Raw genomic sequence first — 17,290 nt, 5'->3', positions numbered from 1 at the left:
TGATGCAGTAACTACTACATATTTTGTAGAAAAGAGTAGCTTCATTGAACACATCAAATTTAAACAATACCTAATTCAAACACGTATAATATTTCTGTGTTCTGGAACTTCATGTGTTATGTACACTACTTTCTTTTTACAGGCATGTAGATGTGTTGAACACATTTTTGTCTGGCTGGCTGTGCTGAAACAGCTGTTGATACCAACTGAGGCTGTTTGATTTATATCAGAACATCATTTGCATGCACCACACTGTTGTTCTTCAGAAAATGAACAAGTTGAACAAACAAGTTGATGCAGTTTTGTAAAATAAAGTCACTTTTCTTTTTTAAGAACAGCTACCATATTAAGTCTTTCAATCCCCTAGATACATATACATACCATTTTGAAATTGACATTTATGATCTGAGAGGGGAAAAAAAACCTCAAATACAGGCTGCTCTGTGATTTTTCAAGCCAAAATTTAGATAATAAGTGTGACCTTTATTTGCACAAATACAGTATGTACCATGAGTAAAGGTTTCCAGTTCCCATGCTGTCCATATTCATCCCCCTGTATGATAACAAGCACTTGTTTCCCCAGTCAGTCTTTACCTCATATGTAATAGCTTCAGGTTACAAATTTCTTGATTTGGTCATTAGCTTGTGTGTGTATTCTTTTACATTTGTTTGCTGTAGGTGTTTTGAGACCTTAATGATTGTTGTAAAATGTAAATTTTAACGGCCAAAAATTTAAGATTACTAAAATTCTCCAGTCTATTGCACTGAAGTCTTCTGGCATTTGTTAGATAAGCAAAGTTATATCCCCATTTATGGAGGACATCGTCATTCGGGGTTGTGGTTTCAATGCCAGTCCAGAGGAAATGGCAGCTTACCACAGGCTCACAGCATAATAGCCTTGAGAATTTTATTAATTATGTCTTTTCCTGAATATGTAGCATTTAACACCATGTCTACAAACTATGCTTAAGTTCAATTTTTTTACATAAATATCAGAATTAAATTATTTGATTTAATTCCAGTTTATTATTATTATAGAAAGAAGTTGAGTTGCTATGTCTCAGCCTTTGTTACTTGGATCTCCAATGCCACAAACAGCTCATTCTACAGTGTGGTGTTATCCCACCAGCATATTCCTATTACATTTGTACATTTTCATTACTTACAGCATCTTAGTTTGTTACATTAGAACCTGCACTTCATTCTTCTTTAGTCCTTTTACCTTCCCAGTATTGAAATAAGTGATGTTAACAATAAGCTTCATTATTTACAATATCATTATTTCTATCAAATGTATGTCATTAATGCAAATTGATAATGAAAATCCCCAGTATTTATCTTGAGTGGCCTTCCAAGTTTCCAACTGGCCCAGTCATAATACACAAACACAAAAACTTAAGTAGTGTATTACCTTTGAGCAGTTTTGTTCCATTAAGTCAGTTAATACACATTTGATCTGAACAGTCATAAAGTCAGAATAATTGGCGACTCATTCACAAAAAATTAATCAGTTTCACACATAAAATATTACTAAATTGGGTAGAAAACATCCCAATTGAAAATATAGGAGCCAACTGATGTACCAGTATGCCATAAGAATCTTTACCTTGACAAGTCTTCCAGTCTGGACCAAGCATGAATCCCATGGGACACAAACAAAAGGCATTGCCTAATGTGTTCAGGCAGCCATGTGAACAACCAGCTTTCCCACTAGCACATTCATCTTCATCTTCACATGTATGGTTGTCACTAGATAGTCTTGTACCTGGCAGAGCTCCACAAGAACATTTGTAACTGCCCCATTCATTGTGACAAAGATCTTGACAAGGTCCATGACCATTACGCAGCAAGCATTCATTTACATCTGTAATAATATATGCACCTAAAATAAGTAAAGAATAGATATGCCAGATAATGATGTAAAAATGTTTCTTGTGAAGCAAAAATCTGTAACATCTGTACATTATTATACAACACTGTGCATTTTTAAGTAACAATATACAGTCTATAAGCTACAAAACTTCTTATTTATCATTGTACAAACTTTTTGTACATGTTTTTCTTCCTTACCAAGCAAAAACAGAAGTCAGACATGATTGTCAAAAATAATTGAAGCACAAGTTGATTCTTTATTCATGAGGCACCAAAAGACAAACATCAAAATCAGAGCTGATTTTTATTTATTTATTTATTTTACACATCTAGTTCCATTGGACCAAATTGATGAGAAAACCTCCAAGGTCATGGAATATGCCAGTAGATGAAATTACAACATAAAAGTATTAACAGATAAAATAAAGTGTTTGCGAAGCCAAAAAATGATGAGCCATAAATTTATATAAACACAATCAACAATACAATGCAGAAATCAACTTAATTTTTCATGGAACTTCTCAACAGAATAGAAGGAGTGACCCATGAGGAAACTCTTCAATTTCAATTTGACAGCGCATGGATTACTGCAGAGATTTTTGAATTCAGTTGGTAGCTTATTGAAAATGGATGCAGCAGTACACTGCACACCTTTTTGCACAAGAGTCAAGGAAGTGCGATCCAAATGCAGATTGGATTTCTGCTAATTCTTGGGAATAACCTGGGATTGTTAACAGGAAGTTACAGTAAAGAATGTGTATATTGAGAGGGCAATGTCAGAATACCCAGACTAATGAACAGGGATTGACAAGAGGTTTGTGAACTTACATCACTTATTGCCTGAACTGTCCATTTCTGAGCCAAAAATATCTTTTGAGAATGGGAAGAGTTACCCCAAAATATAATACCATACATCATAAGCAAATGAAAATAAGCAAAGTATTATAAAATTTTATAATACCATTTCTGCTGTCCGAATGGTATGTGAAGTAAGTGATACTTCGACATGAAAAGTAGCCTTTTCAAGTCGAACTATCACTTACTTCACATACCTTTCAGATAGTAAAAATGACAGGACAGGAAAAGTGAATGAAAATATCAAGTACTGTCAAGACATATAGCAGTTTGAGAGAAGGAAAAATCATTCAAAATTTCTGATTAGTTTAGGTACAAGCACAAAGAAGATGGCAGAAGGAAATATAAGTTAATAAATGAGAAGAAGGAGGAGGGGAAGGAGTAACAGTCTGGTTAAAAATCTAAGACTCACTTGGCCCAGTTGATAGCACCCTGTTAGGGTTAAAATAAAAACTTCAATTGTAGCAAAAGCACAAAGAATGGATCCTGGAATGGTGGAACTAGTAGAAGAAGCAACACAAGAAAAAATCCACAATGTATCTGATTTGCAACAAGTGGTGAAGAGGCCAATGTCTCTTCACCAGAAGTGTGACTTGAAACGCATTCCTTGGAGCTAAAAATCCAGAGTACTATCTTTAGGAGGCTTGTTCCCCTAACTCAACAAGCAAACAGCAATTGTGCTGCACTTTGCAAGAGATTTTGTAAGAGATTTCAGAGGAAATGGAAAGTAAGCATTCAGATCCTGAAGGCCTATGACATTGTGCAAAGTATGAATTGGAGCATTCTGAAACAGGCCTAAAACAACAAACCCATAGAATCAAACACAGAGACATAAATTACCTAGCCACTTTTAATGTAAATTCACTTGTAAATACAGGAACTCTTAAAACTTTAATAAACTTTCTAGAGGAAAAAATATAACGATAACAGCACTGCAAGAAACAGAACTTACTGTTGAACATCCTTTCGATTCACAAGGATTCAGAATATTTCAGGGAAAAATCAGGAAAAAGATTTATGAAGAATGTACTCCAATTTGGAACAGTTTACATTGCAGACAAAAACATATTTACAGAATAATAGAATTTCAATCAATTAAATAATTTGCACACTAACATTTAAATCATCGAAGAAAGTTAATACAATTTTAAATACACATACACCAACAAATGAGAAAAATGAAACACAGGGAAAGCAAACATGAATTTTTTGGCAAAATGTGTCGAGAACCTTAGGTCACACTCCATAAAAAAAAACACAGTATTACTATTTAGAGAGTTTAATGCACAAGTTGGCAGAGAATATCAGCACAGATCAATAGTAGAAAAATTGCATGCTCATAACCGAACTGACATAAATGGGGAAAATTACCTAAGCCTTTGCATACAGCATAACATAGTACTAAAATCTACATTCTTCAGAAAAATCCTTAGAAAAAACAAGCTTCAAGGGTATCATCAAATCCGATTTATCGTGAAAAACAAATTAGAGGTACTCATTGTAAAAGTTGCCAAGAGTGCTGGTTTAAATTCAGACCACCACCTATTATCATTAAATTCAAAATTAGATCAATATTTAAAAAAAAAAAAAGGATCAATACCAATCCAGAAAGTTTGATATACAGAATTTATCTTGAGAAAATTATTACACAATGCAGTTGGAAAAAAGAATACCTAAATGTTCAGAATAATTTCAAATAGATGTTATTCAGACTGCAGAAGAAACTGCTACTCTTAAAAAGAAAGGGAAACATGTCCGGTGGAATGATGATTATGATGAGATAATTATAAAGAATCAACAAGCTTGGAATATCTTGAATGCAAACAAAATGGTAAGAACAGAAAAAATATAACAAGCAAGAAAACATGTATCAAAAGGTCTTGAAAAGATCAGAGCAAAACATATAAAAGATCAATTAATGTCATCTGAGTCACATTTAAGCACAACAACAAAAAGAACTTTTATAAAACATTAGAGAACTTAACAGACAATAAAATTAACTTCAAAGATGAACTGAACTGAAATTATACCTGGTTGGCAACTCCAACACCATGGAAGAACTTACAAATGAGTGAGTGGTTGGATGTTTTGCAGAGAGAGGGAGGGGGGAGGTAAAGAGACAGAGAGGGGGAGAGAGAGAGAGAGAGAGATTGCAAATAGTTAACTATAGATCACTGTATGGAAAAAATTAAGACAATTATCTTAATGTTGAGCTTGCAGCATTCCCAACCCTGCATGCTGCAAAACAGAGACCTTCTGTTTCAAAATGGACTATAACTTTCTGAACTGGATGTGAATCTATTCAGTGGTCGTATGTATGGTAGTGCTGGTGGATCCCCATGTTCTGGCTGTCTTCATGGCTACTGTGATGTTCAAATGGAGTTACTTTTGCATTGGAAGCCCTGATAATTAGTGAACAGTTCAGGACTACGTGTGAATGACATGGACAATGCCTCTGCACTTTTGTCTCCACTTTTGTCTCCTCAGTGTATGAAAATCATCATCTATTTCACAGATGACTTCTGACAAGCAATGCAGGATTGAGAACAGGCCAGAGTAGTGCTTCAGTAGCTTTTATGATAGCAAGACCTTGTGCACAAGATGTAGGAACCTATATTAGGTCATCTGGGTTGTAGCTTATAGGTCAGTTTACTGTGTGCATTTGCTGTTTGCAGTCACAGTCTTGCTGAGAAAATTTCTTTTGGGCTGTAGGCCCAGAGACAGAACAATTTACTCTTATGTTGACAAGATTGTTGTTGTTGTTGTGGTCTTCAGTCCTGAGACTGGTTTGATGCAGCTCTCAACGCTACTCTATCCTGTGCAAGCTTCTTCATCTCACAGTACCTACTGCAACCTACATCCTTCTGAATTTGCTTAGTGTATTCATCTCTTGGTCTCCCTCTACGATTTTTACCCTCCACACTGCCCTCCCAATACTAAATTTGTGATCCCTTGATGCCTCATGGCAGAAAGAAATTGAATGAAAAGTATTCTGGATGAATTGATTCACTGGATCTTACTGCATATGAATACACTCATTGTGGAATTTCTGGATACAGAAAAAAGGCCAACAGCCTTGCCACTGTGGTAACACTGGTTCCTGTCATATCAGCAAAGTTGGGCTTGGCTAGCATTTGGATAAGTGACCGTTCAGGTATCCTGGGCACTGTTGGCAAGTGTGGTGCACTCAGCCCTTGTGAGGCCAATTGAGGAGCTATTTGATGAAGAAGTAGCTGCTCTGATCATGAAAACTGAGAACAGCCAGGAGAGTGATGTGCTGACCACATGCCCTCTCATATCCACATCCAGTGATGGCTATCAGCTGATGATGACATGGCAGTCGGTTGCTACTGTCAGTTTTTCCAAGGCCTGTTCAGATATAGCAACAGACTTAGAAAATGAATGGACAGAAAAAAATCTTGAAAATTCACAGAAATGATAACTGTTCTTTGAAAACAATAGAAACTTAAAATTAGTAGAAGACTGCAGTGATGAATTTATAACAAGTATCAACTTGTGTGATACATCTGAATGAAAAACATCACTGGGCAGCTACTATTACAAAAGCAGCTACCATAATCCAACTAAGTTTAATCCAATGTGATCTGTTGCATGAAGTGGTGGGTTATGAAACTGATACTGTGTATCGTAACTTGCTGATAATCTATATTACCAAACCACTATACTGGAACCCAGTGCCAATTGCTGGTCATCTCTAATAACTTCCAAGGGCAACAAAAATTTTATTTTCAGTATTATACATAACTATTAACTGAATTGAAAAATTTCACATGCAGTTACAATCTAATCATTAAGATGTTGTTAGAAACTGTGTCTAACGTGAGGCAGCATAACTGATGGTGCACAAATACCCAGATTCTGTTCATTCTGTATTTGAGAATGAGAGCACTTAGTGACTTCCAACTAACATTACACATAATTCCAAATCATTGTGAAACCTTTAGCTCTCTGACATGCTTCACACAATTATAAAAGGAACAAGGTGTATCGCTTACTACATATTCATTGTTCATGCAGTCAAACTTCAGCATCAGGCATGACATTTTAATGTATTGCATCTTTCGTACTAATTCTATTCACAATACACTTTCCACACAATATTTATATATATAGTTGAATGTATCTGCAAAATTATATCACTGAATGATACATGGGTCAAGAGATGTGGCCTCATAAATATTGAGATGCATGAAAAACTAGATTTTGCTTAAAATGAAGCACAAATTGCACTGACTGTATTCATTCAGTGGTTCTTAATGAGTGAATTTAATGGCTTCCAATAAACTTAAAGCATACTTTCAAACCTTTCCTAAATTTCTTCTCTCTTACATGCAATCAGATATCTGAACCTCTTTTGTAAATGGAAGTTCCATTCCTTAAGGAATTAGGTATTTACTGGTCCTAAATAATATCATAACATTGTAACTGCAATCAAGACATTGTCAATGGAAACTCTGAAGTTGAGCTTTGTGAAAAAATAGGTTGACGGGTCAAAAAGTAGTTGGGATAGCCTTAAGAAGAAATCTGCAGTAGACTCAAAATAGAACACCATTGTTAATACGAGGGCCATTCAGAAAGTAACCTCCGGTTGATTTAAAAAAATACACCAAGTTAAATAAAAATATTTTAATATATACATCTTACAACTACATCTTTGCACTATTTTTCTACATAGTCTCCATAGCGATTGAGGCACTTATCGTATCTCTTCACAAGCTTTGAAATTCCTTCTGCATAAAAATCACCCACTTGTGCCTGGAGCCAGCCTGTGACCGCATCTTTGAGCTCTTCGTCGTCATCAAACCGCTGTGACCCGAGCCATTTCTTCAAATGCATGAAGAGGTGATAATCACTTGGCGCCAGGTCTGGGCTGTAAGGTGGATGGTTGATAACGTCCCACTTGAAGGACTCAAGAAGGGCCGTTGTTCTGCGAGCAGAGTGAGGACGGGCGTTATCGTGCAAAAAAACGATACCGGAAGTCAGCATACCAAGGCGTTTGTTCTGTATAGCCCGTCGTAACTCTTTTATTGTTTCACAGTACACGTCTTGATTAATGGTTGTACCACGCTCCATGAATTCAACCAACAACACCCCTTTGGCATCCCAAAACACCGTTGCCATCAGTTTTCTGGCAGAAAAATCTTGCGAGGCTTTTCTTGGTTTGGTAGGTGAATTTGAATGTGCCCACATCTTTGATTGTTCTTTTGTCTCAGGGTTCACGTACTTAATCCAGGTTTCGTCACCGGTCACGATTCTGTTTAACAATGGTTCTCCTTCGTCCTCATAACGTGACAGAAAGTCTAATACAGAGGCCATTCTTTGAGTTTTGTGGTGGTCGGTAAGAATTTTGGGCACCCATCGTGCACAGAACTTACGGTAACCCAATCTTGCTGTCACTATCTCGTACAAGAGAGTCTTAGAAATCTGTGGAAAACCAGTAGACAACTCCGACATTGAGAAACATCGATTTTCATGAACTTTTGCATCAACTGTCTGAACGAGTTCGTCAGTCACCAATGATGGTCTACCACTACTCTCTTCATCATGAACGTTTTCTCGTCCACTTTTAAATAAACGTACCCATTCACGGACAACTCCTTCACTCATAACTCTTGGTCTGTACACGGCACAAAGCTCACAATGAATAGCTGCTGCAGAATATCCTTTGGCTGTAAAAAACCTTATGACAGCACGCACTTCACATTTGGCGGGGTTTTCTATTGCAGCACACATTTCAAACTGCCACAAAAACTAAACTAGCGCAGGTACGACGTTCATTCGACCACGTCTTGATGCCGACTGACCTGTTGAGTGCGTGAATGCACAGATGGCGTCGCTACTCCCCCCACAACCCGCACTGTGACCAATCGGAGGTTACTTTCTGAACCGCCCTCGTATGTACAGAAATAGTATCAGACACAGAAAACCACAGAACAAAAACAAAATTCTGAATTTTGATCACAAGGTCAAGCAAAGTTCAGGCAGAGAAAAACAGCTTGATTTTAAAGCCCATGAGTGCAGTAAAGGTGGCCATAAAAGTGCTGATTGTGATAAAAGAAACAGAGACTTAGACAGTGCCATAAACTGTTGGTGTAGTTACAATTAATGTGCGAGTATGAAAGATAGTCAATACAGAATTATGGAGATATACTGGTATATATATATATATATATAAATGACCTATGCAGCTCTTCTGATCATCCCCTAGCCTGAGTCCAGGAGGGCATAAACATCTGTACGTCCCAGCACTATTCTGGCACTTGTGTTCACATCCTCCATTCGAAGTTGCACATTCATCAATGTCTGAAAAAATAAGTTCCATTCAGTAGTTTGCAACATAAGTAATAGATATACATTTGGTCATCAACAATAAACACAGAATTTAAGGACTGCACATTGCTAGTGGCATTATTAATGAGTGTGTTTCAATAAGGACATCCCAGATATAAAATTACAAAAATTACATAAAAATTTATTTATAATTTACAAATTGACATGCACAATCAAGTTGAAACAAAATACATTATTGGGGGATGTTTCACATTACATCAGTTTCTTGTGGAGTACACAACTACCCCTCAAAATGTTTCCTTCTGTTTCTGTTCTACTTACGTGACTCATTTGGAGCTTGAGATTTTGATCTAATTTTGGATTCTGAACTCATAACTTCAGAAGTGAATTAACGTTGTAATTGTAGGATTAGAAATTAATTTCATGGTGTATCTATCACTCAACAAATAACGGGAATGACTATATACAATGATGTTTTAAATTACTCTAGATTTCTAAAAGTTACCAGTATAAATATTCACATGTTTTTAGAAATTCTAAATTTACTATTAACATATTTTATACCGGTATTTACATTGAATTTAAATTCTTGATTCACTAATTGTTCTGGATTTCTAACAGCTTGCTACACAGAAACAGTCGTCTGCTTTTTCAGTGGCCTGTAATGCATAAAATCATTTAATAACCCACTCCTTCCGGGACAAGGGGAGGCAAGTTGGCCCCTGATGGAATTGACCTCGCGGATTAATAATGGAATACAGCGTGTTGGCCATCCTCGACTGATCCTTCCTCACAGCGTTAAAGTGTCTCAAAAGACACACACTATAGCTTGTCTTGCAAGATATGTACTGCATTTGCTTCTCATCTTGTGTCATTTCATCTTGCTGTTGCCTAGTTCCATTTTACTCCCCCCTCCTCTTCCTCCCCTGCAATGACTTTAATTCTAGCTGAAAAATGGCCTTTTCTTGGCATTTATCTATTTACTGATTTTCTTTTCTTCTTTATATTCCACATTTTTTTATGTCCTGATATTTTTTCTGTGGTAGTTTTTTCACCCTTACTCATCTATTTACTTATTTTTTCAGTGTTCTGTATTTTGCAGGTCCTGATAACGTTTTTTTTTCCTTTTTTCCTGCTCATCCAGTTGTGGCATTGATGGTCATATCGACCACGAACACCAATGATCTTTGACTGAGATCGGACATTCAAGCCACCATGTTATTCTAGGAGTCTGCATTTATGTCTCTTGCTGTGTACATGTGTATAACTACTGTTGAAATATGTATTTATGTGCAGATATCTGTATGACTATTTGTTCAGTATACCTCTACACACATTTTGTTCCCATACTGCTGACCCCAAAGTCTGCATGTCTTCCGTGACTACTGTGCCGGGTGTTTTAGCATCAGCAGGTTATGTGCACGTCGCCATGGCCGCCTCACCCAACGCTTTGTTTGAAGATTTGGAAGCTCAACAACAATCAACAGACCTTTTCATTCCTTCGCCTTAGACCTGTTCTACATTAATTCACAGCGATTCGCGATCTCCAGCCACGTTAACCTCAAACTTTGTCGCTCTACAATGGTCAAGTGCTACACCGCTAACACAAACAATGGACTTGGGTTTCGTGTCACCAGATTGTGCTCGCCAATGTGTGAAGTTTGAAGTGAACAATACTCAGAACTGTGTACCTACCGATCGATTGTATAATGTTCAAAGCAAACTTACACATACTTTGACTCTCAACAGGTCGCAGCAACAGTTACTGTGGTGCCACAGTTACTGTGGCGTCACCATGACCACAAAATGCACCCAGCCACTATCAGCCATGACCTGGTCTGGTTTTGCCACATTTGCAAAATAATGGCCCAGTTTACAGGACCCCAACGCCTACCGTGCAACCGCCCGTTCCCACGGTACCGACCGTGTCAGGTGCGTGGTGTTTTCACGACACATCAAGGACAATGCTATCAGTGGTTGCTACAGACGTTTTTGCCAGAAACAAACCCATGCCTACGACACTGGCCTGCTGTATAGCCTCTCCTGTCACGGACCAGATAGTCCCCCCCCCCCCCCCCTTAAACATCCCAACAACCACCACCACCACGGACCAGACAGTTTTCCAAGAGACACCGAAGCTGCATTCGTCCCCACCTCCAAGTCTTCTGCCTTAGCTGCCACCTTTATACAAGAACAACCCAGTGTCATGGTTTGCACTTGTCAAGCATCTTTTCGAGTTGCATCACATGTCTGATGACATCTCTAAATTCCTGTGTCTCATCATGCACCTCCATGATCATTCAGACTTAACTTGCGATCTACTCTTCTTGCCACCACCTCCATTGAAATACGAGTTCTCAAAGACGATGATCATTGAATGACTTGCCTGCTCACCACAAGAATTAATCATCAAGATCTTGTACGAGGGACACCTGGTGGACCAAACCCCACCACAACTCTGGTGCCGCCTTCTGTTATTTGTGAGTGAGCATACCATGCTGGACATTACTCTGTGGATGGTGTGGTCTGCCAAGCTGCCTACTGACCTACAGATGCACCTGCTACCGCACTCCTTCAAGTCAATCGGCTCTCATCTCCACATTGCAGACCAACTGTATTAATTGCTACGACAATGCCAACCAGCTCACTACTCACCGCTAGTTGGCACAACTGCTCCCACTTACCGGCCGTCTGCTGGCAGAGGCAGGGCTTGCTCTGCCTCCGTTCCTTCTACATCACCTCACAGCATCCATTCACTCTCCCCATGCAACATACATGCCAGTATACATGCCAGAACAAATCGACGAGGACAAGCCTCCTCCGCTGCCGCAGTTACCACCACCACCACCACATCCGGCTCATCTGTACTGCTCGTACCACAAGATTTTTGGTGAGGATGCTAAGAAGTGACAGTTACCATGCCAGCACCCAAATGCTGACCGCAGGACCTAAACGACACCGAGTCCTGTGGGGAACCTCACAGGCATCCTCAACATTGCATTCCGTCCACTCATCCACCCTGCTGAGCAGTCATGTGACTGACATTTCATCACAGCTCACTTTCCTAGTACACACTGGTGCTGACATGTCTATAATACCTACATCGATGGCTCCCCAATTTTTTCACTGACAAGGTCACTTCTACGAGCTGTCAACGCATCAACATTACAAACCTCAGGCTCTGTCAAAGTTATGGTGCACCTATCTCATTCTCTGTGGTTTCTGTGAACTTTCTACATTTCTGACATTGATGAACCAACTCTCAGTATGGATTTTTTGTCCCATTACAAACTCTCTCTGAACGTAGTTCATGGTTCAGTGTTACACCATCCCACTAACACTCAGAAACTGTGCTCCCGCACTTATGTTCTCTGCTCTGCTTCTTTCACGACAAGTTAGTTAGTGCGTAAGTGCTCCACCCTCGTGAGTGACATTGTGACCTGTGTAACTAAATACTGTTAGAATACAACTTGGTGGCACAATTCTGCTGGGACAATGATGAGCTGAAACAATGCATCACACACACCTACAATGAGCTTGTCGCGGCTCGTAAGTCACTGCTAAAACTGCAGTCCACAGTTCTGCCACCTAATGGAGCCTCTCTGGCTGACACCAGCTCAGGCACTCATCAGGTTAGTCCAAACACATTAATTGCATGTGATGATTCACGTCCGATATACTCCACACCCACCAAGTTCAGTGCCTTGTGTTTCAAACAGTGCTTCTAACGACAGTGGCGCTTGTGACTTGACCACGCACAATGTGCAAGCAGCCACCCCACATGTTGATAAACATTCCCCCTCTCTTGCACACCAGTCACGTGACTTGGCGGCCATCGCTGTTCCACGTGCAACGCCAATGCCGCTCTCACTTGCGCCAGGTATCAAATGCAAGGTTGACAGCAGTCACTCACCGCGGATTCCAACTTGCTCCACGCTGCGCGCACAGCTGCCCTCTCCAAACAAGTGCATGCCGCGCTCACATACTAGGGATGTGACTTTCGAGCTGCCCTTTCACACTCACGCTATAGGGTGCGCCTTGTCGTGCCATACTTGTCCAAAAACCTCGTGTCAGGACAATGATCAGTCTCGTGTCTCGTGTGCAGTTCTCAGTTTCTTGTGTCAGTGACAGAATGACGCACAAGTTGCCACTGCCAGCCCTCCTATTAGGCATAAGGTTAGACTCCTCAACCCTATTAAGTTGCACATGGCCCAGCAGCAAATTAATGAACTTTTGGAGGCAGGTATCCTGCAACTGTCAGACAGCAACTGGTCTTCACCAACTCACCTTGACCTCAAACATGACGGTTCTTTCCTAATGTGCTGTGATTACAGATGCCTAAACACTCGTACCATCGTGGACAATTACCCCCTGCCTATCATACATGATTTCACTTATATTTTATTGGGCGCTAAAATCTTCAGTGTCTGCCTACCACCAGATTCCCGTAGCGCTGGAAAACATCCCTAAAACAGCTATTATCATGCTGCTTGATTTGTTCCAATACAACTTCATGCCATTTGGCCTGAAAAACATGGCGCAAATGTGGCAGTGATTCATTGACTCCATCTTATGACAATTAGAATTTTGCTTTGCATATCTGGATGACATCCTCATCTTCAGCAAGTCGGCTGAGGAACATAAAAATCATTTATCCGTGGTCCTCCAGACCTCGAACTCCAAAGGCATCGAGGTCAACAAAGACAAATTCCAATTGCGCCAGCCTTCCGTCACTTTCTTGGGTTACACCATCTCCACTGACAGAATACACCCTCTCAAATCTCATTTGCAGGCCATCATGTCAGTGCCGCCCCCTGCTACTTACAAAGAACTCCAATGTTTCCTGGGCACAATAAATCACTACCGCCACTATCTGCCCTGCAGGCCCTGCTGACAGACTCGCTGTCGGGTAAGCAGACTTCAGGAGGCCTCCAATGCACTAAAGACTTCTTTAGCTCATGCCATGACGCTTGCCCAGCCTGACCCCTCAGCTGAGTTGTTCATCACTGTGGATGCCAGTGACATCGCGTTGGGAGCGGTACTACAGCAATGCAAGGCAGACATGGTTTCTTCTCTAAAAACATCAACAGATCAGATGAAATACTCCGCTTTCGATAGAGAACTCCTTGTGGTCTACAAGGCCATTAAAAACTTCTGCCCCAACGTGGAGTGTTGCTTGTTCTTTATTCTCATGGATCATAAACCACTCACAGACCCTTTCTGCAACCCCCCCCCCCCCCCCCCCCCCCCCCAAGGACCCACCCCGTCAGCGTTTCCACCACTTTGATCTAGTCTCCCAATTCGCAACCAATGTTTGCTACATCAAAGGCATGGACAGCATCACCGCAGATTTTTTCTTGTGGCTCAATACTATTTCGTGCGTCATAGACTTACCCAACCTGGCCGCCCTACAAGCTCTCCTCGCAGACCCTCAAACATCCCTTGTGTTTACCAAAGCTTAATTCCCCAGCATTGTGGATGAGGTGTGGTGCGACTCTTCTACCAGTACCTTACGCCCGTTGCTCGCGCCCCCCTGCGCTGGCTGGCCTTTGTCGTGCTGCATAACCTCGCTCACCCTGGTGTCCACACCACTACATGGCTCGTCTACGAGCGTTTTATTTGGACAAATATAAAACGGGACTGTCAGACCTGGGCACACAGCTGCGTCCCCTGTCAATGCAACATTATCAGCTGCCACACCACCCCACCACTGTGCAGGTTCGACATTCCCCCTTCCACCGTTGGAGGGCCACAGATACATTCTATCCACAATCGACTGCATGTCCTGCTGGATAAAGGCAGTTCCTTTACCTAACATTACGGCCGAGACCGTGGCCAAGGCTTTCATCTACTCATGGATTGCTAGGTTCGGTTGTCCGACCACCATCACCACCAACCAGGGTCGGCAGTTTGAGTCTTCCCTGTTCACCATTTTATGTAACATCTGCGGCATAAGGAAAATTCATACTACAGCCTACCACCCATAAAGCAATGGGAAGTCCTCTGTCGAGTCAACACAACTTTTGACATCATCAGAAAAGACTCTCCCCAAACTGTTTCTTTACACTGACTCAAACAAGCATTCGTGGACCCCAATGACCCCTTGCTGGCTCAGTCAGATTCTTCTAACGAGTCTCCCACCAGTCTCTCTCCCGCTGTGGAGTCTGACAATGTTTCTCCTCAGACCACCACACCAATTTTTTCACCCGACGTCTCCCCGTTGCCATTCGCAGGTTTCTCGGATGCATCAACCTCACTCCATGTGCAGGTTTCGCAGCTACCTCACTGACTACAGAGGCATCCTCTCCCATAGTCACACTGCTCTGCAATGTACCCCCACAATGTATGGATGACATTTCAGTCGTAACTCTTGATGATCGAGTTCTCATTCTACTCACAGACACCGCGACCTCACCACCCAACGACCAGCTAAACTTCAGTGTTGCGCATAGCCTCACCCTCTCTCATGAGTGCGACTCGACGACAATCCGTGCCTTCATCTCGCCGGTCAGCTCGGTTAGCATCAGGGCTTGCCAGACCTACACCCCGCCATCTACTGTTCCGCCCGCCTGCTCACAGGCTGGCCGCCACATCTCCGTCCTCTCTGGCTCAACGACTTCAAGTTCGACCTGCCTCCCATCGTTCTGCCTCCACATCCCACCCTGGTTGAGGTAGAGGTCCCAGATGTGAGTCTACCATCTCGTGCGACCACCAACAGCATCAATGCCCACACTGTCTCCAGCCAAGACTCACTTGCGGTACACTGTACTGCCGGAAAGGGGGGGGGGGGCGCTGTGTGGTGTCGATAGGTCATATTGACCATGAACACCAATGATCTTTGACTGAGATCGGACATTCGAGCCACCATGTTATTCTAGGAGTCTGCATTTATATCTCTTGCTGTGTACAACTACTGTGGAAATATATATTAATGTGCAGATATTTGTGGAACAGTTTGCTCAGTATACCTCTACACACATTGCGTTCCCATACCGTGTTTTAGTCTTCCTTCCTTTCCCTTAATTATCACCTCTCTCTGGCTCAACACTTTTCTTTCAATTGTCTCAAAATTGCAAACCGCCTTAACAGGCATTTCTAGTTTCTTTGATTTCAAGGCATCACCTGTTGCTGGCATTTCATTACTCATATCACAACTGTTGCTGGCATTTCATTTCTGATCTCACTATAATCCTGTTATGTTTTATTTTTACCTTAATCCTGTGTAACTCTCTTGCCTTATCCTTGAACAGAGTCCATCCTATCCTCTATCTTTTACCCAATTTCTCTCCTCGATGAAAGAACTGCTAATTTTTGAATGTTTTGTATCAGCTCCAGTACGTCTCTAGCAGCCTTCTTCCATCTAGTAAGTAAAAAACAGTATTTTTGTGTAAATATGCTTTCTAAGATCAGTACCTAGTCTTCTGATAAAATAGAAATGTGTTAGTGTGTATGAGACTTGCAGCCATCACTTCACACCAGAATCAAAGTAGCAGTTAAAGCTCTGAGCCTTTGGCAATACATAAAAAATGTGAAACTGATCTCATCTGCTGAAGAGAATGTGGACAATGCTTTCTGGGATGCAAAATAATGTTTTACTTTGTGGTGTGAACAACATTAATTGGTGAAAATTAGTCATCTTCTGGACCAAATGGATGAAAAATTTCATCTAATGAGGCACGGATTGGAGCAAACAGAATGATTGAGAGTTGAATCTTGTTTCAGACTAACAGAAATCTTCACAAAGTCTCCAAGACAATTATGCAAAAATTTAAGTCATACATGTTAACCAGAAAGAGAGTTAATTGTGTAAGAAGAATCAGTAGTTTTAGAAAAATGTAAAATGGCAAGGAGACAGAATGACTGAACAGTACTTACTTTCCAGAGGTTAAATTCTAATACTACTCATAGAAACATTTAAAAGTAGGAAAATCAAACAATGGAAACTCCAAGTAGGAATATCAACAATGTAGGAAAAGACAGGTGCTACTTACTGTGAAGAAGACACATTAAGTTGCAGACAGGAACAATTAAAAAACATTTACATAAAGCTTTCTGCCACAGCTTTCATCAGTAAAAGAGAGACACACACCATGCATACGCACAAGTGAGTACATCTCACTTACACATGACTGCCAACTCCAGCATCTTGGGCCAGAATGCAGCTATCACACGGTATGCAAGTAGCAATCTGGAGGGGGTGGGGAAGGGGAAGGGATACTAGTGTATGGGTGAGGAGAGAGACAAACACTGT

General features: G+C 40.8%; 1 protein-coding gene across 6 annotated transcripts in view; it reads right to left on the bottom strand.

The window, feature by feature from the left end:
* LOC124546302 overlaps nt 1-17,290 on the bottom strand; it is a 343,143-nt gene that overhangs the window by 53,210 nt on the left and 272,643 nt on the right. For all 6 annotated transcript variants that reach the window (XM_047125026.1, XM_047125029.1, XM_047125028.1 and 3 more), the window contains 2 exons: nt 8,929-9,051; nt 1,607-1,864 (listed from right to left, as the gene is read on the bottom strand). In XM_047125026.1, coding sequence (XP_046980982.1) covers nt 1,607-1,864; nt 8,929-9,051 — 381 coding nt within the window. The remainder of the gene's footprint in view (nt 1-1,606; nt 1,865-8,928; nt 9,052-17,290) is intronic.

The sequence above is a fragment of the Schistocerca americana genome, chromosome 1 (genome assembly GCF_021461395.2).
Source record: "Schistocerca americana isolate TAMUIC-IGC-003095 chromosome 1, iqSchAmer2.1, whole genome shotgun sequence".
NCBI classification, from domain to species: domain Eukaryota; kingdom Metazoa; phylum Arthropoda; class Insecta; order Orthoptera; family Acrididae; genus Schistocerca; species Schistocerca americana.
The sequence above is the reverse complement of the archived record's forward strand: the minus strand, read 5'-3'. Positions and strand labels throughout refer to the sequence as shown.